Source organism: Oncorhynchus kisutch, linkage group LG5, assembly GCF_002021735.2.
Source record: "Oncorhynchus kisutch isolate 150728-3 linkage group LG5, Okis_V2, whole genome shotgun sequence".
Classification (NCBI taxonomy): Eukaryota; Metazoa; Chordata; class Actinopteri; order Salmoniformes; family Salmonidae; genus Oncorhynchus; species Oncorhynchus kisutch.
Genome location: NC_034178.2, coordinates 63,753,300 through 63,776,808, shown reverse-complemented (window position 1 = coordinate 63,776,808; position 23,509 = coordinate 63,753,300). Strand labels below are relative to the sequence as shown.

The following is a 23,509-nucleotide window of genomic DNA, read 5'->3' as shown; positions in this document are numbered from 1 at the left end:
GGAGATAGGGCTTAAAGATGGGGATGAGGATGGAGATAGGGCTTAAAGATGAGGATGGAGATAGGGCTTAAAGATGGGGATGGAGATGGGGATGAAAATAGGGCTTAAAGATTAGGATGGAGATGGGGATGGAGATAGGGCTTAAAGATGGGGATGGAGATAGGGCTTAAAGATGGGGATGGAGATAGGGCTTAAAGATGGGGATGGAGATGGGGATGAAGATAGGGCTTAAAGATGGGGATGGGGATGGAGAGGGCTTAAAGATGGGGATGAAGATAGGGCTTAAAGATGAGGATGGAGATAGGGCTTAAAGATGGGGATGGAGATGGGGATGAAGATAGGGCTTAAAGATGAGGATGGAGATGGGGATGAAGATAGGGCTTAAAGATGAGGATGGAGATGAGGATGGAGATAGGGCTTAAAGATGGGGATGGAGATGGGGATGAAGATAGGGCTTAAAGATGAGGATGGAGATAGGGCTTAAAGATGGGGATGGAGATGGGGATGAAGATAGTGCTTAAAGATGGGGATGGAGATAGGGCTTAAAGATGGGGATGGAGATAGGGCTTAAAGATGGGGATGGAGATGGGGATGAAGATAGGGCTTAGTTGTTACATGTAAACAGATGTAGGATCTTAATTTGAGCCAGTTTGCTACAGTAGGAAAATAATCCTGCAGAAACAGGAAATGTGAGTTAGTATGCGGATTATAATTAATGGACATTTTTGTAGGGGTTGATTACATGTTTCGTTAGGGAATTTTGAGTGGAAATTACAAACTTCAGAAGTATTTTTAAACCTCAAATACAATACACGTTTTACATTTCCTGCGTTGCAGGAATGTTCTTCTGCAAAAATGTACCATTTGTACTGTACACTAGGAAACTAGATGGAACGGGTTATCTAATATCTATACCTGCTCTTAGTTCTACCTTTCAATCTGAGCATGCTATATGGGGCGAAGACAACATCCTTTTCTCTTGTTTCTAATGGAATCATTATATAAAGAAGAGTGGGGTAACGTTTCAGAAGGGCTTCCCACTCTGTTATGACTAGTGTATCGTGGCATAACAAGGCTTTCCAGAGACTCAGCAGATATACAAGAGATATAGAACACTGTGCATGATGCTCAGTTGTATCCTGTAGATATTTAAAGGTAGGCATCGAGTGATGGTCTTTATTTTCCATACTTTTCCTCAATTATGAGGATCCTATCCTCACAGGTCAATTAGCTTGCCTTCTGAGAAGTAGCTGAGTTCTTTTAAAAAGAGAACTTGATTACTCGTCAAGTCGTGAGCACGAAGAAGTAAATGCACGTCATTAATTTCTCCTAGATCTAATGAATTGTCAAACGTGAAGGGGAGTTGACATCATTTTCTTCCATTTAGATAATAAGGAATAGGCTAACATGACTGTCTGATGAGCAAGCAGCAAAGGATGGAAGAATAAAGAACTTGGGTTCTGCTGGAGTTTTTAAGAAGGTCAAGTCAGAGTGATGGTGTGATTTTTTACACCTTGCTGAGAGAGAGTTGGAAGTAACACTGTCCTTGGAAGGGTGTTATAGTTTGTTTTTGAACCTGTAGTTTTTGTGCTGTTATAGTAGATACAGTGGTTTATAAAGGCCAAACCGAAATGTGACTTCCACTTTATCCCAACCCCTCTGAAAGACACATACATATACAGGTTGGAGAGGAGGGCCTGCCACACTGGGCGTCCATGGAGCCGTTGTTGTGGGTGGTTAAGTGCCTTGCTCAAGTGCCACAACGGCAGGCAATAGCATCTCTGGTTGCCAGGTCACTTCCCCCCAGATTTTTCCCATCAGACCCGGGAACTGGTAATCCTCCGGCTCGCCTCCCTAACCACTAGGCTAGGCTACCTGTAATGTAATTAAGCAGGCACGGAACAAACAATACCACGGGCCCCTGGCCGCTATCAATTATGTATGGATTCCCTATCAGCCCAGGTAAACCTGTGCATTGATCCTTGACTGTAATTAAGGTTTTTGGAAATTCTACAATAATGTTTCCTTCTCATTCGGATTTGATTTGTATCAACGTGGTAATTTGTGTTAATTCACGCCCCACCTTCCAGGATATCACAATGTGTTTAATGCCGGTCCTTTGTCTCGATTACAAAGAGCTGCCCTGAGGTCCTCTGTCGCCTGCCATGTAAATGAGGCTATCCAATATTTGGGGCGGGTTTATCACTCCTCGCACTGCTAAATCTAATTTCGCTCAGAGCTTCCAGGCTTATCCTACTGTGCTGTAATTTCATTTGATACCACCCAGGCCTGGCTCAGCACTCAATTTTACACCGCCAGAGATGGGATTTGTACTGAGTGAGTGAGGGGGAATTCCGATTGAAAGTGAGGGATCGAGGAAAAACTGAGATGGAAGACTCGTTGTAGAGGGAGAGTAGGTAGGCTAATAGAAGTAAGAAAGGTTCTGTAGTTTAGAGATACTTTTGGAGGCTTAGTGTTTGAGAGCGGGGAGTTCTGCTCTCTGCCAATTCGCTAGATTCTGATAATGTGGTTGTTATAGCTTTCTCAGTCTTCAGGTGAGCCTCTCTACTTTTCATCACAATACACATTGGCCCCTAGTTTTCAGTTTTATCACTAAAAACTCTTATTTTCCTCTGCTGCTCTGAAACACGGTGACAGCATATGGAAGCAGATTTAAGCCAAAATTAAGAGAGGCTGTTAATGAAAGAACCGAAGGCACAGCTTCTTCTGAAATGACACCATTTGTGATGAATTGGTAGAAATGAGGGCCTGTGCCTATGTTCGATCCTCATTTACAAATGAACTGGTCTGCATGTGAAGCTTGAACAACTGAGCAGCTTTTTTAAAGCTCTTTCCTAAGTGTTTATTGCATTTCTTAGTTTTGTCCTAGATTTCCAAATCAGAGTTTTCCAGATGCTGGAGCAATGAGCTAGGTTGTCTGTCTGTCACACCGTTGTCAGTTCTGTCATGGTGCCCTAGTACTGCGGCCTCTCTCCTGGCCATGCAGAACCCACACCTGTCCATCACAGAGCTGTAAAGGAGAGGGGAAATAATAACAGAGGATAAGTTGAAAGAAAAGAGAAGAAAAGTTGAGAGTTGGAGAATAGAATAGTTTCAAATACCTTTGTGATATTTTGTATTCAAAATACAAACATTATGTAAGAAGAACTTGAACATTTATCTTTGAAGATGTTATAAACGGAAGGTTTATAAAGTGTGATAAATTACTTTTAGAAGATATCTTACATTCTCGTAGGGCCAAGCCAGACTCTTAAAACTACCTAGAACCAAAAGGTTTCTCCTACAGGGACAGCAGAATAACCCTGATATTATTTAAAGAGTGAAGGCATTCATAGTAGCCTTAATACATCTTTCTTAGTTTGCATTTGACAATGACGTTTTGACAGACTCATTTTGACAGCTCAATCTTTCTTACACTACCTATATCAAATCACAATCAAATGTTATTTGTCACATACACATGTTTAGCAGATGTTATTGCATGTGTAGCGAAGTTCTGATATCCTCCCTGGATCTAGCGGGTCCGTATGGCTTCGCAATACCGTACTAGCACTACAATTGGCTCTCTGTACCTGAATCCCATCCAAGGGCCTTGTCAGTCACTCAGGTTCTACACAGCAGCTACAGTGGGAAGAAAAAGTATGTGAACCCTTTAGAATTACCTGGATTTCTGCAGGTAATTGGTCAACATTTGATCTGATCTTCATCACAACAATAGACCGTCTGCTTAATAAACTAATAACACACAAACAATTATAATTTTTCATATCTATTTAACACACCGTGTAAACATTCATAGTGCAGGTTGGAAAAGTATGTGAACCCTTGGATTTCATAACAGATTGACCCTCCTTTGGCAGCAATAACCTCAACCAAATGTTTTCTGTAGTTGCAGATCAGGCCTGCACAACGGTCAGAAGGAATTTTGGACCATTCCTCTTTACAAAACTATTTCAGTTCCAAAATATTCTTGGGATGTCTGGTGTGCACCACTCTTGAGGTCATGCCACAGCATCTCAATCGTGTTGAGGTCAGGACTGACTAGACGACTCCAGAAGGTGTATTTTATTCTGTTCAAGGCATTCTGTTGTTGACTTACTTCTGTCTTTTGGGTTGTTGTCCTATTGCATCACCTAACTTCTGTTGAGCTTCAATTGGCGGACAGATAGCCTTACATTCTCCTGCAAAATGTTTTGATGAATTCAATTTTCCGTCGATGACAGCAAGCTGTCCAGGCCCTGTGGCAGCAAAGCAGAGTCACATGGCACGGAACAGGTGAACCCAAGAGTAGACTCAGACGAGGAGACTGGGATGAGGTAACCAAGGTATTTATTGAAACACAGGGGGAAGATGGGGAGCAGGCCAGGGGAAGCTCGGGCGGGTTGCAGGAAGCTAGGTGTGGAGGCTGAGACTGGAGCGGGAGGGGTTGGGACTGGGGAAGCAGGACCAGAGGGGAATCCAAGGATGCAGTGGAGTGGGGGGTCCAGGACAGAGTAGCAGGATGACAAGACGTGGGACTGGAGACGGGACCAGTGTTAGAGCTGGCAGAACCGTAACAGAGGAAAACAGCATCAGGCAAAGGAAAACAGGCATAACATGAAAACAGGATCTAAGCAGGAACAATCGGCTAAAAAACGCAGACTGACTGAGCAGAGGTTACGATCTGGCAGCATGGAAGTGGCAGGGCTGAGTATTTGTCGAGGTCTTGATTATGGAACAGGTTGCAGCTGGTGGGGATCTGCTCTGCCTCCAGCACACCTGTCTCCGCCCACACAATCACACACACACACACACACACACACACACACACACACACACACACACACACACACACACACACACACACACACACACACACACACACACACACACACACAGAGGAAGAGGGAGAGAGCACTGGGGGAGTGGCGGCAGGTTAGGGAGACCCAGGATCCCTCCACCATATTTTACAGTTGGGTTGAGGTTTTGATGTTGGTGTCCTGTGCCTTTTTTTCTCCACACATAGTGTTGTGTGTTCCTTCCAAACAACTCAACTTTAGTTTCATCTGTCCACAGAATATTTTGCCAGTAGCGCTGTGGACCAAGGTGCTCTTTTGCGAACTTTAGACATGCAGCAATGTTTTTTTTTGGACAGCAGTGGCTTCTTCCATGGTGTCCTCCCATGAGGACCATTCTTGTTTAGTGTTTTACGTATTGTAGACTGGTCAACAGAGATGTTAGCATCTTCCAGAGAGTTCTGTAAGTATTTAGCTGACACTCTAGGATTATTCTTAACCTCATTGACTCCAATGAGCTTTTTGTGAAGTCATTAGCCTAGGGGTTCACATACTTTTCCCAACCTACACTGTGAATGTTTAAATGATGTATTCAATATAGACAAGAAAAATACAATAATTTATGTGTTATTAGTTTAAACACACTGTATTTATCTATTATTGTGACTTAGACAAAGATCAGATTAAAATTTATGCAGAAATCCAGGTAATTTAAAAAGGGTCCACATACTTTTTCTTGCCACTATATTTCTCCTGGGAAACAAATTCAATACTGATGTATGTCTTGGAATGGGCAGGTAACGGGCTACTTACCAACACTGTGTACATCTTCAATAAAGTCAGCTATCCAAATGCCTGTCAACTATCCAACTTAACTATCTTTAAAATGTCTATAGTATTTCCTTTTGACTCTACCGTGGAGTCCTGGAGGATCTTGTTAATTACGGTCAAGTCAAGCATTTGACCCCTCGGTCCTATTGAAAATCTCCTTCATAATCTATTCAAAGGACCCAGATGATGGCAAGGTTGCTGTTTCTCTTTAGCACGAGGCAGTGCATCGTCCTCCACTGTTTGACTTCAAAAACACTGACAGAAACGAGTGGGTGCAAAGGGAGAGAGAGATTCCAGACGGAGAAGAAAAATGCATTATATTCTTGTGTAATGTGCAGTAATTTGTGTAAATCAGTTTAGCAGCAAGTGGATTTCCTTTGTCACACAAGCTTTTTATAGGAACTCGTTATGTTGGCACTTAAGAGAGCACCGTGAGGATGACGAGGTAGAAGTGCCACGTTTTCCCCCCTGCTGGGTGGGAGGGGGTGATAGGGTCTTCAATTCATACAGTCGATCCTATTTTGGAATTCATTTCCATTCGGATCCACATCCATTTGTCTTTGTCATTCTTGACTCTTCCTTCGTATCTACATACACAATGCTTATTTATTTATTAAACATGATGTTTACCTGTCCTGTGTGGGTAATCTATTGTTTCATCTTCATGCACAGCTGTAAAGTCAGGATTTGATTACAGTTAAGTTTAGGCTGCCTGTACTATATGAGGAAGTACATTCATGTATGTTTATGGTTTAACTTACAGTCATGATTTTACCAGGTGTTTACTTTATTTAATTTTGGATTTATTTTGATTTGACCTTTTATTTAACCTTTATTTAACTAGGCAGGTCAGTTAAGAACAAATTCTTATTTACAATGACAGCGTACCAAAAATACAAAAGGCCTCCTATGGGAACGAGGGCTGGGATTAAAAATACAAAATAAAATACAAAAATAGGACAAAACACACAACGCGACAAGAGAGACACCACAACACTACATAAAAAGAGGCCTAAGACGACAACACAGCATGGCAGCAACACATGAAATCACAGCATGGTAGCAACACAACATGACGACAACATGGTATCAGCACAACATGGTAGCAACACAATATGGCAGCAGCACAACATGGTAGCGTCACGATATGGCAGCAGCACAACATGGTAGCAACACAATATGGCAGCAGCACAACCTGGTAGCCTCACAACATGGTAGCAGCACAACATGGTAGCGGCACAAAACATGGTACAAACATTATTGGGCACAGACAACAGCACAAAGGGCAAGAAGGTAGAGACGATAATACATCACGCAAAGCAGCCACAACTGTCAGTAAGAGTGTCCATGATTGAGTCTTTGAATGAAGAGATTGCGATAAAACTGTCTAGTTTGAGTGTTTGTTGCAGCTCGTTGCAGTTGCTAGCTGCAGTGAACTGAAAAGACGAGCCACCCAGGGATGTGTGTGCTTTGGGGACCTTTAACAGAATGTGACTGGCAGAACGGGTGTATGTGGAGGATGAGGGCTGCAGTAGATATCTCCGATAGGGGGGAGTGAGGCCTAAGAGGGTTTTGTAAATAAGCATTAACCAGTGTGACGGGTATAGAGAGATGACCAGTTTACAGAGGAGTATAGAGTGCAGTGATGTGTCCTATAGGGAGCATTGGTGGCAAATCTGATGGCCGAATGGTAAAGAACATCTAGCCGCTCGAGAGCACCCTAACCTGCCGATCTATTAATTGCGTCTCCATAATCTAGCATGGGTAAGATGGTCATCTGAATCAGGGTTAGTTTGGTAGCTGGGGTGAAAGAGGAGCGATTCCTATAGAGGAAACCAAGTCTAGATTTAACTTTAGCCTGCAGAGGTAACTACCTCAAGCTCTGAACCCTCAGAGGTAGTAATCACACCTGTGGGGAGAGGGGCACAAAGGTATAAAGGTACATATTATATATGGTAACTAGTTATTACTTTATCAATGCTTGATAAATAGTGTTGGGTTAATTCCAGATGTACTGTAACAAGTAGCTATTGGCGTGAAGATCATTTTAGTGTCAACCTAACAACTGATAGCACGTTGTTTTCTATTAAAAACCAGGTGAATGCCATTTGTGTTAAATTTTTACATTTCGATTTATGTCATTTGCAGACACTCTTATCTAAAATGACTTACAGTTAGTTCATTCATTTTTAGATAGCTACAATAGGTGAGACAACCACACGGTCAAAGTCAATATATTGTTTCCCATTAAAGTAGCTATCAGCAAAGTCAATGTTAGTAAGAAAAGACGTGTGTGAGGGTTAGTTCATGAAAAGCAAGGGTGTTTACTTAATGTTTACTTAATGAACTGTCAAGGGAAAATACTTCCCTATTAAAGCTGGTACATTTGGTTCGTCTTTGATTTGATTACTAAGTGATATTCTTCTTCAAGGGGGGAATGTCGGAATAATGAATTTGAATTATTTTATACAAAAATAGAATGCTGTTTGTTTTTCATTTAAATTAAATGAAAAACAATTTAGGCTACTATTATGGTGTCCATATAAGGACAGTCTCAGAGTCACAAGGAGTTGGTGTCAGTGTCACTTAGACAAACCATAATTCCTGATGCGACTGAAAGTAACTCGTGTTGAAGGATGAGTGACAGTGATGCCAAATCCTTGTGACTTTGAAAGAAGGGAGAGAACAGAGAGAGAACAGACGGATTCAGAGAAACAGTGAATGTAGTCTTTGTTTCAGGGTAGTTTATCACCGTGCTAATATAGACACCGTATCCTGGCATCCCTAAGGAACATATCAAAAGATCTCAAATCGAATGTTATTTGTCACATGCACAGAATACAAAAGGTGTGATCCATCCAGCTAAATGCTGACATACAAGCTCTTCCTCAACAATGCAGAGTTCAATATCAAATGTACGAAATAGAAATCCAGAATAGGATCTTTTTTTTAAACCACAGAAACAACACTTGTTCAGATAGGCAAGAGCTTTAAAGGGGCAATCAGCAGTTGGAACAATAACAAAGCATTTTCCCCACAACTATTTTGGTAAAAATGGGTCTGGAGAAATGCAATCACTGTCACGTCCTGACCATGGAGAGCCCTTATATTTTCTATGGTAGAGTAGGTCAGGGTGTGACATTTTTTTTCTTCTAGTTATTATTTACTATGTGGGGTTCTAGTTGAGTTTTTCTATGTTGGTGTTTGGTATGATTCCCAATTAGAGGCAGCTGGCTATCTTTGTCTCTAATTGGGGATCATATTTATTAAGTAGCATTTCCACCTGTGTTTTATGGGATATTGTTTTGAGTTAGTGTATGTTACACCTCTTAGTTACGGTTCGTTGTTTGTTTCGTTCTTTCTTTGTTGTTTTGTGCATTTCTAATAAATTAGATGTGGAAACCATATCGCGCTGCAGCTTGGTTCGATAATTATTCCAGCGAACATGACAATCACTCTCAAATTCATAGACAGAGATATGGATGCATGGACTGACCATCCATGATATCAAAATAATTGTTTTGAGGCAATAGAGTGTTTGTATACATCTACTTTTATTACAAACATTAGAGTAAAACAACCTTATTTTATTATTTTGTGTTCTGATGGGGTACAACAGTTGAACTAAGCTCATGAGGCATTTCTAAGTTATATTCTTCAAGAATAAAAGCCTACATATTATTCATTTAAGTCAAAACATTGCTGTAGAAACTGCAGCTTGCCCCTTTTTAAAGTAACTTGGATTGTTTTTTGTAGATTCAACCCATCACCAGGTGCTGATGTATTGTTCCTTTTTCTGACAGGTACAATGTGGACACCAGAAGTTCAAACATTTCAAAACATGTGAGTACACTGGTGATATCATGCTATTAATATAAGCTGAATATCATGCATATTTTCATGTCACTTAGTTATGTTTACTTAATGAACTGTCAAGGGAAAATACTTCCCTATTAAAGCTGGTACATTTGGTTCGTCTTTGATTTGATTACTAAGTGATATTCTTCTTCAAGGGGGGAATGTCGGAATAATGAATTTGAATTATTTTTATACAAAAATAGAATGCTGTTTTTTTTTTTGTCTCTGCAGATTTCCAACTAACAGATCTGTTTTTCTCTCTCTATTGCAAACCATTGTGGATGAGTAGAAGGTTAGTCAACAACATTACTATAAACACGGTTTGACGAATCACAAGGAATAGCGTTTTTGTAATTAGTTATAGCCTTTTAAGGACACATAAATGTGGATCTTCTGAAAAGGTAAGAAACAATCTAGCTGGTTGGTTTTTATGAAGATCTTGCTTTAGGTTGTAGAGTGCTGTCCGTGGAGCTGGTAGAGCACAGCAGAGATCTTGCTTTAGGTTGTAGAGTGCTGTCCGTGGAGCTGGTAGAGCACAGCAGAGATCTTGCTTTAGGTTGTAGAGTGCTGTCCGTGGAGCTGGTAGAGCACAGCAGAGATCTTGCTTTAGGTTGTAGAGTGCTGTCCGTGGAGCTGGTAGAGCACAGCAGATATTATTTTGCCAACCTGTCACTTCTTGAATTGGAAGTGTTTATGTTTATTTTGGGATAGCGTGATATAAGCAGAATTCAATATGCAGAGCCTTCAAAGTATTCCACATTTTGTTGTGTTACAGCTTGAATTTAAAATTGATTACATTTAGATTATTTAAGTATTTAACCCCTTCGTTATGACAAACCTAAATAAGGTCAGGAGTAGAAATGTGCTTAACAAGTCACAATAAGTTGCATGGACTCTGTGTGCTAATAGTGTTTAACATGATTTGTAATGTTCTTTGCTAGCCGTTTGGTAAATATATAGTAGATAGGGCAATTCACCTATTACAAACAGCCTGTGTGAATGCTGACGTACACACAGCTGTCTCACCAAAATAATGCTAACTTAATGCTGAAAGTAAGTAGCCTAGTTATTCATGCATGCAAACAAAAACAGTGAGTAGCATTTTGGCTAAGAATACCGACACAACTGCGAATGTGAACTATTGAATGCAAACAGAACAAAACAGCGATACAAAGTAAACAAAATCTAAAGTTGAATAAAGTCATGACACAATCTATACTTAGGCTAGTTACATTAACAGTAAACAAATGCAATAAACATAAGGTGAATGAAGATCCAAAAGCCTACAGCCTACTACAGTGAGATGCAGCCATGCTGTCTTGCCATATGAATAGGCCTATAGGCCCGCTTCATTCATGGAAAATCATGCTGCTCTTGAGTTCAGCAACATGTTGTTGAAACGGGCATCGTCGGAATAAGACCAAGGTGCAGCGTAGTGAGCGTACATTTTCTTTTATTTGTAAAATGTCGCCAACAAAACAAGAAATAACAAAACGGCCGTGAAGCTTACAAGGGCTATAGTGCCCCTAACCAAGACAACTTCCCACAAATCATACTGCCCAAGTATGATTCCCAATCAGAGACAATGATAGACAGCTGTCCCTGATTGAGAACCATACCTGGCCAAAACATTGAAATACAAAAACATAGAAAACAGAACATAGAATGCCCACCCAAATAACACCCTGACCAAACCAAATAGAGACATAAAAAGGCTCTCTAAGGTCAGGGCGTGACAGTTGTGATATGGCAAAATACACTTTCCAATACATACAGTTCGATTCACAACCAGGGGAACAAATAGGCTACCACGAAAATCAGAACATAATGGATATTTTTCTTTGATGTAACATAACGATATGTAGCTATACCCGGGGGCGTCATTTGGGTTCTTGCATTGGAATTACAGTGCCTTCAGAAAGTATTCACACCCCTTTATATTCTCCAGATTTTGTTGTGTTACAAAGTGGGATTGAAATGTAATTTCATGTCAATGATCCACACAAAATACTCTAATGTCAAAGTGGGATTGAAATGTCATTTTATGTCAATGATCCACACAAAATACTCTAATGTCAAAGTGGGATTGAAATGTCATTTTATGTCAATGATCCACACAAAATACTCTAATGTCAAAGTGGGATTGAAATGTCATTTTATGTCAATGATCCACACAAAATACTCTAATGTCAAAGTGGGATTGAAATGTCATTTTATGTCAATGATCCACACAAAATACTCTAATGTCAAAGTGGGATTGAAATGTCATTTTATGTCAATGATCCACACAAAATACTCTAATGTCAAAGTGGGATTGAAATGTCATTTTATGTCAATGATCCACACAAAATACTCTAATGTCAAAGTGGGATTGAAATGTCATTTTATGTCAATGATCCACACAAAATACTCTAATGTCAAAGTGTAAGAAAATGCTAACATTTGTCAAAAAAAAATATTTGATTAGATATGTATTCAATTCCCTGAGTCAATACATGTTAGAATCACCTTTAGCAGCAGTTTAAAGCTGTGATTTTCTTCTGGGTACGTCTCTAAGAGCTTTGCACACCTGTATTGTACAATATTTTCACATTATTAAAGAATTAAAGAATTCTTCAAGCTCTGTCAAGTTAGTTGTTGATCATTGTTAGACAGCCGTTTTCTAGTCTTGCCATAGATTTTTATGCCGATTTAAGTCAAAAGTGTAACTATGCCATTCAGGAACGTTCAATGTCGTCTTGGTAAGCAACTCCAGTGTATATTTGTACTTGTGTTTTTGTCCTGCTGAAAGGTGAATTTGTCTCCCAGTGTCTATTGGAAAGCAGACTGAACTAGGTTTTCCTGCTGGATTTTGCCTGTGCTTACCTCTATTCCATTTATTCCATCTATTCCATTCCATAAAAAACTCGCTAGTCCATGCCGATGACCAGCATACCCATAACATGATGAAGCCACCACCATGCTTGAAAATATGATGAGTGCTACTCTGTGATGTGTTGCGTTGGATTTTCATATTTTCACTCTGTTAATTAGCCTAGTATTATGGAGTAACTGCAATGTTGTTGATCCATCCTCAGTTTTCTATCACAGAAATTAAATTCTGTAACTGTTTTAAAGTCACCATTGGCCTCATGGTGAAATACCGGAGTGGTTTCCTTCCTCTCCAGCAACTGGAGTTAAGGAGGTCTGTGTCTTTGTAGTGACCCAAAGTGTAATTAATAACTTCACCATGCTTAAAGGGATATTCAATGTATTTTTTAAATGATTTTTTACCCATCTACGAATTGGTGCCCCCCTTTGCGAGGCATTGGAAAACCTCCCTGGTCTTTGGTTGAATCTGTGTTTGAAATTCTCTGCTCAACTGAGGGACCTTACAGATAATTGTATGTGTGGGGTACCGAGATGAGGTAGTCATTCAAAAATCATGTTTAACACTATTATTGCACACAGAGTGAGTCCATGCAACTTATTATGTGAACTTGTTAAGCACATTTTTACTCCTAAATTTATTTAGGCTTGCCATAACAAAGGGGTTGAATACTTATTGACTCACGACCTTTCAGATTATTTTTTCTAAAATTATAGCAATACATTATATTTACTATTAGGGTTAAGTGCCTTGCTCAAAGGCACATCGGCAGATTGTTCACCTAGTCAGCTCGGGAATTCAAACCTGCAACCTTTTGGCTACTGGCCCAACGCTCTTAACCGCTAGGTATTGCGTGTAGGCCAGTGACCAAAATGTATCAATTGTAAATTCAGCCTGTAACACAACAAAATGAGGAAAAAGTCAAGGGGTGTGAATACTTTCTGAAGGCACTATATATCTGTAATAATGTAACAATAGGACTAGAGATCACATATACTGCACATGGCGATTGCATTACTTTTGGCGTGTGAATATCGTGCCTTAACTTTATCTCAGGTTAAATTAAAGTTCCTAAAGAAAAGTTAAAAGATAAGCTGCGATGTAGATTATAACTACATTTACAGTGCATTAGCTCTCAGCGCAGGTGTCTTTGCCAGAGGAAAATGTTTCCCCATGTTGTGTAAATCTGGTACTCCATGGATAATATGAGCTAGGAGTTAAATCTGGTACTCCATGGATAATATGAGCTAGGAGTTAAATCTGGTACTCCATGGATAATATGAGCTAGGAGTTAAATCTGGTACTCCATGGGTAATATGAGCTAGGAGTTAAATCTGGTACTCCATGGGTAATATGAGCTAGGAGTTAAATCTGGTACTCCATGGATAATATGAGCTAGGAGTTAAATCTGGTACTCCATGGGTAATATGAGCTAGGAGTTAAATCTGGTACTCCATGGATAATATGAGCTAGGAGTTAAATCTGGTACTCCATGGGTAATAGGAGCTAGGAGTTAAAACTGGTACTCCATGGGTAATATGAGCTACGTTTGAAATCTGGTACTCCATGGGTAATATGAGCTACGTTTTAAATCTGGTACTCCGTGGATAATATGAGCTACGTTTTAAATCTGGTACTCCATGGGTAATATGAGCTACGTTTTAAATCTGGTACTCCATGGGTAATATGAGCTAGGTGTTTAAAAACTGGTCCTTCATGGGTAATATGAGCTAGTTGTTCTCCCGTTACAGGACTTCCTGGGACAGATGTTCTGCACTCTGGGGGAGATCATTGGGTCCACAGGCAGTCGGCTGGAGAGAACTCTGTCGTAAGTCTACCAATGACTTTTATCAAGTATCTACTGTGTATCTGCTGTGTGCAAGCATGCATCACAACAAGATCTGTCACTGTAAGTCTCTGCATTTGACAGGCCTCCACAATCTCACAATGTTCTCATTGCCTCTTAGATTGGGAAAAACAAGAATACAATTATTGGTGTGTCTAAGCCCAGAGGCTCCCACTGTACGGCAGGCATGTAACTAGAGATTAATCTAGCGTCAAACTTTGACTGAGAAGGATTGTATTCTACGAGAGCGTGAGGCAGTAACACATGCTATAGACATAGTTAGGCATCCCTTGTGAAAGCCGAACAACCAGACCTGGGTTCAAATACTAATTTAAATCTTTCAAATGCTTTGAGCGCTTTCTTAAGACTGTCGGGAGTGTCAGTTGGGATGGGTTTGCACTGTGGCACTTTTTTATTGGTTCCTTGCAACAGGCATAGCGGGGGTATTTCAAATGATTTACAATGGTGTTTGAACCCAGGTCAGTGACACGACACTGGCCCTGTGGATGACTCAGCATGGAATTGGGCCCTTTTCAATTAAAGTTGATAACCAACACACTGAGAACTTTGTCCTTCTCTCTCTCTCGCGTGCTCTCTCCCGCTCTCACTTTCGCTCTCTTTCTCTCTTTCTCTCTCTCACTCGTGCTCTCTCTCCCGCTCTCACTTTCGCTCTCTCTTTCTCTCTCTCTCTCTCTCACTCGTGCTCTCTCTCCTGCTCTCACTTTCGCTCTCTCTCTTCCTCTCTTCCTCTCCTCTGTTTCTCTTGGTTGGTGTGAGTAACAGACAACACAACAATGCCATAAAGCACACACTCTGAGAGAAGGGAAACTCTCCTAACAGTGTTGTGAACCATGTAGTTCATTATCAGACCTAGATAAATCATATTCCTATCCTATCACTGTCTGTCCCATTTGGCTCGTCTATCTTGGCCATGTCATTTATCTTCATGTGAGCCTGGTGGGGAATTTCCCAATGTAGGATACTTGTCAATAAGGCTTCGCTGCTCTTGGATTACAGTGCTGTATGTCTCCATGTTTAGTGGGAAATAGTAAATAGGCAGGTAGCCTAGCGGTTTAAGAGCGTTGGGCCAGTAACCGAGAGGTCGCTGCTTTGAATCCTCGAGGCAACCATGTGAAAAATCTGTTGATGTCGCTCTGGATTAGAGCTTCTGCTAAACTACGTAAATGTACATTTTGACTGCATGCTGCCTTTTGACTGCATTGTGCTGACTGAAAGAGTGCTTTGTGTGAGTGTTGTGTGACTTGATGGGCATGTTTCTATGGCAACTGAGAGAGCATAATTTCTCCATCTGTTTCTATCACCAAAATTTCAATGGGGATGAACTGTTTCATCTTCTACATTCTGTTCTCTAAAATGACATCAGAGATGATCTGCTTTCAGATCTCAGGTAAAGGGACAAAAAGTGCCCAGTGGCATTCAAAGGCCGGGGACTATAGGGGAGCCCACCACCACTGCCATATACAGTGGTTTGCGAAAGTATTCACCCCCCTTGGCATTTTTCCTATTTTGTTGCCTTACAAACTGTAATTTGTATCATTTGATTTACACAACATGCCTACCACTTTGAAGATGCAAAATATTTTTTATTGTGAAACAAACAAGAAATAAGACAAAAAATGAAAACTTGAGCGTGCATAAATATTCACCCCCCCCCCCACCCCCCAAAGTCAATACTTTGTAGAGTCACCTTTTGCTGCAATTACAGCTGCAAGTCTCTTGGGGTATCAATCAATCAATCAAATGTATTTATAAAGCCCTTCTTACATCAGCTGCTGTCACAAAATGCTGTACAGAAACCCAGCCTAAAACCCCAAACAGCAAGTAATGCAGGTGTAGAAGCACGGTGGCTAGGAAAAACTACATAGAAAGGCCGGAACCTAGGAAGAAACCTAGAGAGGAACCAGGCTCTGAGAGGTGGCCAGTCCTCTTCTGGATGTGCCGGGTGGAGATTATAACAGAACATGGCCAAGATGTTCAAATGGTCTTAGATGACCAGCAGCGTCAGATAATAATAATCACAGTGGTTGTAGAGGGTGCAACTGATCAGCACCTCAGGAGTAAATGTCAGTTGGCTTTTCATAGCCGATCATTCAGAGTATCTCTACCGCACCTGCTGGTCTGGGACAAGGTAGCACATCCGGTGAACAGGTCAGGGTTCCATTGCCGCAGGCAGAACATTTGAAACATGTTGTTTATAGCTGTAGCCTGTAATCCTATTTTCCCTAACCTTAAACTCAAACCCCTAACCCTAGCTACTAAACCTAACCACTAACCCCTAATCCTAATTCTAACCTTCATTCGAACCATAACCCTAAACCTAACCCCTACGCCTAAAATAGCATTTTTCCTTGTGGGGACCGGCGAAATGTCCCCACTTGTCAGATTTGTCCTTGTTTTACTATCCTTGTGAGGACTTCTGGTCTCCACAAGGATAGTAAACATACACACACACACCATCTTCCAGTGTCTATTTAAATGATTTAACAGGCCTCTGACCTACATAAGAGCAGACGGCTGGAAATGGAATCAATTTAATTTATTTAAACTCATTCTGGTTTTTAATGACATGACACCCTATTAAAGAGAGGCTTCCCTCTCGCTACACCTCCCTACTCTGCCTTGTATACACACACACACACACACACACACACACACACACACACACACACACACACACACACACACACACACACACACACACACACACACACACGTTTGTTTTACTGTGAGGACCAAACAATTAATTCCCATTCAAAATCATATTTTCCCAAACCCTTAACCTTAACCGTAACCCTTAACCTTAACCTTAGCCCCTAACCTTAACCTTAGCCCCTAACCCTTAACCTAACCCATTTAATTTTTTTTATTTCACCTTTATTTAACCAGGTAGGCTAGTTGAGAACAAGTTCTCATTTGCAACTGCGACCTGGCCAAGATAAAGCATAGCAGTGTGAACAGACAACACAGAGTTACACATGGAGTAAACAATTAACAAGTCAATAACACAGTAGAGAAAAAAAGGGGAGCCTATATACATTGTGTGCAAAAGGCATGAGGAGGTAGGCGAAAAATTTAATTTTCAGATGAACACTGGAGTGATAAATGATCAGATGGTCATGTACAGGTAGAGATATTGGTGTGCAAAAGAGCAGAAAAGTAAATAAATAAAAACAGTATGGGGATGAGGTAGGTAAAAATGGGTGGGCTATTTACCGATAGACTATGTACAGCTGCAGCGATCGGTTAGCTGCTCAGATAGCAGATGTTTGAAGTTGATGAGGGAGATAAAAGTCTCCAACTTCAGCGATTTTTGCAATTCGTTCCAGTCACAGGCAGCAGAGAACTGGAACAAAAGGCGACCAAATGAGGTGTTGGCTTTAGGGATGATCAGTGAGATACACCTGCTGGAGCACGTGCTACGGATGGGTGTTGCCATCGTGACCAGTGAACTGAGATAAGGCGGAGCTTTACCTAGCATGGACTTGTAGATGACTTGGAGCCAGTGGGTCTGGCGACGAATATGTAGCGAGGGCCAGCCGACTAGAGCATACAAGTCGCAGTGGTGGGTGGTATAAGGTGCTTTAGTGACAAAACGGATGGCACTGTGATAAACTGCATCCAGTTTGCTGAGTAGAGTGTCGGAAGCAATTTTGTAGATGACATCGCCGAAGTCGAGGATTGGTAGGATAGTCAGTTGGGGGTAAGTTTGGCAGCGTGAGTGAAGGAGGCTTTGTTGTGGAATAGAAAGCCGACTCTTGATTTTAGGGTTAGAACCCTAGTTCTAACCCTAAACCTAACCCCAAAGCCTAAAATAGCTTTTAAAATGGCTTTTTTCCTTGTGAGGACTGGCGAAATGTCCCCACTTGTCTGAATTTTCCTTGTTTCACATCCTCACAAGGATAGTAAACACACACACACACACACACACACACACACACACACACACACACACACACACACACACACACACACACACACACACACACACACACACACACACACACACACACACACACACACACACACACACACACACACACACACACACACACACACACACACACACACACACACAAGCAAACCATCTTCCAGTGTCCATTTTCATTATTTAGCAGATAGCTGCCTCTGACCTACATAAAAACAGATGGCTGGAAATTGAATCAATTTTTTTCCATCCTTAATCTATTTCCACCCATTCTGGTTTTGAATGACACCATATAGAAGAAAGGCTTACCTCTCGCTACATATTCCCACTCTGCCTTCCACATTAGACATTTAAATAGGTTTGAATATTATAAGAAGGCATCAAGGTTGTGTTTGTGGTTGCTCTGTACACTGGAGTCCGTCTGAAGTTGCCGCCTCCTCTCCCAGATGTTATTTAAAGTCTCAGGGAAGAGGGAGTTTTCAAGCCCTTCCGCTGTATAGTCATTTACTTCCCATTGGGAATCTGGGAAAACATTGTGGAATTCTATTAACTGACAACAAATGGCAGGGCTGCATGCTCCATAAAACCACGACCGTCAAACACAAGCTTATGCCAGTGTCTTGCTAGCTTCCCCACGGCACCAAAGTCCATTATCAAAACCTTCACAATCGCATCTGAACTTAATTTAAAGTTAATTTGAAGAAATATCCCAAACACCCACTCTCTTTCTCTCTCTCGCTCTCTCTCTCTCTCTCACACACACACACACACACACACACACACACACACACACACACACACACACACACACACACACACACACACACACACACACACACACACACACACCCTTTATTAACGTTGTGCTTAATTAGCAATAAAAGGTCTTGCTTCAGATGTACATCTCTTCTATTGGCAGTCCATCTGATGAAATATTTAAAAGCCATATGCAGAGCGACGCTCAATGTCCCTCTGTGGACTCCCACCCAGCTTTCGTTCCACTCAGTACAGTACAGAAAACTGGCATGGCCTCAGAGCTTTGATCAATCCAATACTCACCAACCCACCAGTTAACAGACCCCACGCCTCTCTCTCTCTGCTCGCTTGCTCCGTGGCCCCTTATTGTAAGTATATGGCTTATGATGGCCCTACCTCCTCACGTTCAACATCAACTCTTTGTTGTTTCCACGGGATTCTGATCAACTCATTTCAGTTTGTGTGAGTCTTGATTCTAATCTAAATACAAAAGAAATTACATTTCAAAGCATGAATGTGAGCCTTTGAAGTATCGAGTGAGTTTTTTGGCATTGCGGCAGGTTGGGGGGTTTTGATCTGACAGGCAGCGTCTCTGCAACGTCTGTCTGTAGGCTATATGCTGATACTCTGAGTTTGTATTTATCTCCACACCTGGGTTCAAATACTACTTGAAATTTCTCAAATACTTTGAGTGCTTACTTTAGCCTGCCTGGAGTGCCAGGTAGGTGTGGCTCACACTCAATCAAGCCTAGCTAAAGTATTTGAATATTATTTCAAATTGTATGTGAACCCAGGTCTGTTCCACCCCCCCTGCTGGTACACTGCGCTGGTGAGTTTCCATGGAGAGGATACTTTTGTTCCTGTGTGGGAGACTTTGGGTGGAGAAGTACATGAGTTGGAGCTGGTGCTGCTTTAAAACCTGTGGGCTGTTTGCTGTGTGTGGCAGGCAGACCTGGGTTCAAATAGTTCCTGACATCTTTCAAAGATCATTCAGCATCAGCACAAGTCTGCTCGTGGTGCCAGATAGGCAGGGTTGACAAGTTTTCTGACTATTCCAGTGGTTGCATTGTGCTTGTCAAGCTCAATCAAGAACTACTCAAATATTTTCAAAGATTTCAAATAATACAGTATCAGTCAAAGTTTGGACACACCTACTCATTCAACAGTTTTTCTTTAGTTTTACTATTTTCTACATTGTAGAATAATAGTGAAGACGTCAAAACTATGGAAGAACACATATAGAATCATGAGGTAACCCAAAAAGTGTTAAACAAATCAAAATATACTTTATATTTTATATTCTTCAAAGTAGCCACCCTTTGCCTTGATGACAGCTTTGAACATTCTTGGCATTTTCTCAACCAGCTTCACCTGGAATGCTTATCCAACAGTCTTGAAGGAGTTCCCACTTATGTTGAGCACTTGTTGGCTGCTTTTCCTTCACACTGCGGTCAAACTCTTCCCTAACCATCTCAATTGGGTTGAGATATGGTAATTGTGGGTGCCAGGTCATCTGAAGCAGCACTCAATCACTCTCCTTCTTGGTCAAATAGCCCTTACACAGCCTGAAGGTGTACTTTGGGTCATTGTCCTGTTGAAAAACAAATGATAGTCCCACTAAGTGCAAACCAGGTGGGATGGCGTATCGCTGCAGAATGATGTGGTAGTGATGCTGGCTAAGTGTGCCTTGAATTCAAAATAAATCAAAGACTATGTCACCAGCAAAGCACCATCACACCTCCTCCTCCATGCTTCACGGTGGGAACCACACATGCAGAGATCATCCGTTCACCTTCTCTGCGTCTCACAAAGACATGGAGTTTGGAACCAAAAATCTCACATTTGGACTCATCAGACCAAAGGACAGATTTCCACCGGTCTAATGTCCATTGCTCATGTTTCTCAGACCAAGCAAGTCTCTTCTTATTATTGGTGTCCTTTAGTAGTGGTTTCTTTGCAGCAATTTGACCATAAAGGCCTGATTCACAGTCTCCTGAACAGTTGATGGTGAGATGTGTCTGTTATTGGAACTCTGTGAAGCATTTATTTGGGCTGCAATCTGAGGCTGGTAACTCTAATGAACTTATCCTCTGCAGCAGAGGTAACTCTGGGTCTTCCTTTCCTGTGGCGTTCCTTATGAGAGCCAGTTTCATCATAGCACTTGATGGTTTTTGAGACTGCACTTTCAAAGTTCTTGACCTGACACTTGAACCTCATGATGACCTTTTTATGCAGAGGTCTACCTCCTCATCTGCTTGATGCCTTTCTCTCCCTTGAAAAATTCAATCCAGTTTTCTTCCCTCTCATGTCTTCCTCCATTTAGTTAAGTATGCTTTTAGTAGGAATATGAACTGTCTTTTTAAACCTTGAAATGCAAACCTTCTATACATCTGCTGAGATAGCAGGGAAACTGTACTACTTATCTGTTCGTTGGCAGTTTAGAGATATGGGAGGTGGTAGGTATTGTTTGCCACAATTATTACATATTTATACCATAACAGTACTTAATTACATTTTAGAAGACCAAATTATAGACCAAACCCTTCCATCTCTTGTCTCGCTCTCTCTCTGTCTCACTTACACACACACTTATTTTCCCATTTATTTATTTTAATGGGAGTCTATGCACAGGTCAGGATGGCACCGTGCCTCCCTTCCCACTATTTATTATTCTCCATATAATGAAATATCCCATGGCCAAGAGGATTGTTTCACGTTCCCCAAATAAATTAAGTCGTAGCAAATGCCAATTTAAAAGAGGAACAACCTACCAACATTGTTTATTGAGATGAATGAGCTGTGGGCAGCTAGTTAAATTAAGAGGAACGTGACACCGATTAATTTGCCAACCATACTGATTCCTTCCACACGGTCCATCGCGTCCCTAGTGTCTGCTCTCCGCCCCAGCTCCCCTAGACGAAAACACTGGTCAAGTTAACCGCGCTTGTAACAACTTGACTTAAAGATTTCTGGATTGAATATTAAACTGCGTGTCTCTCAGTTGTCTGCCCTTCACCTTAACAAAAACACAGATGAAATGAACATCGCTTATAAGCACTTGGTATAAACGACGTGGCGTAAAAGATCTCAAAAATGTAATATTATACAGTGATAATTGGCATATTTCTCATTTGTCAGGTACACTCGATGGATGTTACTTTGTCCTTGTCCCCCCAACCCTTCCTTCATCCCTGTAAGTTTGCAGCACACACACACCGCTCTAAAATTACCCTGTAATTACGTTCCGCTCCTCGAGCACCTCTTGCCCTGATAAGATTAAGATTCAGATGAAAAACATCGGGCTGCTTCTATGTCCTCCCACTTCCCGCCCTCAATCTCATTCTCCCAGGCGTATCTCCATATCTAAAAATATTTGTTCACTGGTTTAATATTACCTCTTTCAATCCACCTCTCAAGGCTGTCACTCATACCAGGCCACAACAGACACAGTAACCACTGTACTGTACATCGATGAATTTGTTGTTGTCTCTCTCTTGGAAGAAGAAACCAGGCAGTGTTCTAGATGAAATTTGTTGTTGTCTCTCTCTCGGAAGAAGAAACCAGGCAGTGTTCTAGATGAAATTTGTTGGAAATCATGCAGCTGAAAGAATGCCCATTGGATTCAAGGGAAAGACAGACACACTGAATATTTAGAATTTAGTAGAACATGCATAAGTTAAGAAAGGAAAATGTAACCAGGAAGTAAATATATTTTTTAAATGATGTCTAAACCCTTAAAGCAACAATCTCAGGACACTAAATCCCTCAAGCAACAATCTCAGGACACTAAATCCCCCAAGCAACAATCTCAGGACACTAAATCCCTCAAGCAACAATCTCAGGACACTAAATCCCTCAAGCAACAATCTCAGGACACGAAATCCCTCAAGCAACAATCTCAGGACACTAAATCCCTCAAGCAACAATCTCAGGACACTAAATCCCTCAAGCAACAATCTCAGGACACTAAATCCCTCAAGCAACAATCTCAGGACACTAAATCCCTCAAGCAACAATCTCAGGACACTAAATCCCTCAAGCAACAATCTCAGGACACTAAATCCCTCAAGCAACAATCTCAGGACACTAAATCCCTCAAGCAACAATCTCAGGACACTAAATCCCTCAAGCAACAATCTCAGGACACTAAATCCCTCAAGCAACAATCTCAGGACACAAAACCCTTCAACCGCCTTTTATATTTTTTCAATTCTATATTTTTTCCACTTTTATTTCCTCTCGTGCCCCTTGCAAGGAGACTTTGTAGCATTTCAGAGGCCCGGGCTCTGCATAAACATTGAACATAATTTCCACTGTGGGGTGTTTGATCTTTGTCCAAATAGATAATTAGCTTAAAACGCCTTTAGCATGCCACCCACAGTCTCCTTGTCACCCTCATACCAAGAGGAGACGCTGAGAAACGTGGAAACTAACCAATTCTTCCAGGCACGCTCCCTGTGTACTGGCATCAGTGACGAGAGGTCCTGGGGTTAGTTTTGTGAGCATTTTATCGGCTATAAGCTTTTTATAGCCCCATATCCACCCTCAGGATATCAGCATAATGTATTAACTGTCTGACTGGCTGGGACTAAGATGGCAGGGTAGAG

The 23,509-nt window shown here is 41.2% G+C and overlaps 1 protein-coding gene across 2 annotated transcripts in view; it reads left to right on the top strand.

Annotated features, from left to right (window-relative positions):
• Positions 1-23,509, top strand: part of LOC109891646 (copine-9) — a 129,764-nt gene that overhangs the window by 47,420 nt on the left and 58,835 nt on the right. For both annotated transcript variants that reach the window (XM_031825656.1, XM_031825657.1), the window contains 3 exons: positions 9,431-9,470; positions 9,775-9,777; positions 14,106-14,182. In XM_031825656.1, coding sequence (XP_031681516.1) covers positions 9,431-9,470; positions 9,775-9,777; positions 14,106-14,182 — 120 coding nt within the window. The remainder of the gene's footprint in view (positions 1-9,430; positions 9,471-9,774; positions 9,778-14,105; positions 14,183-23,509) is intronic.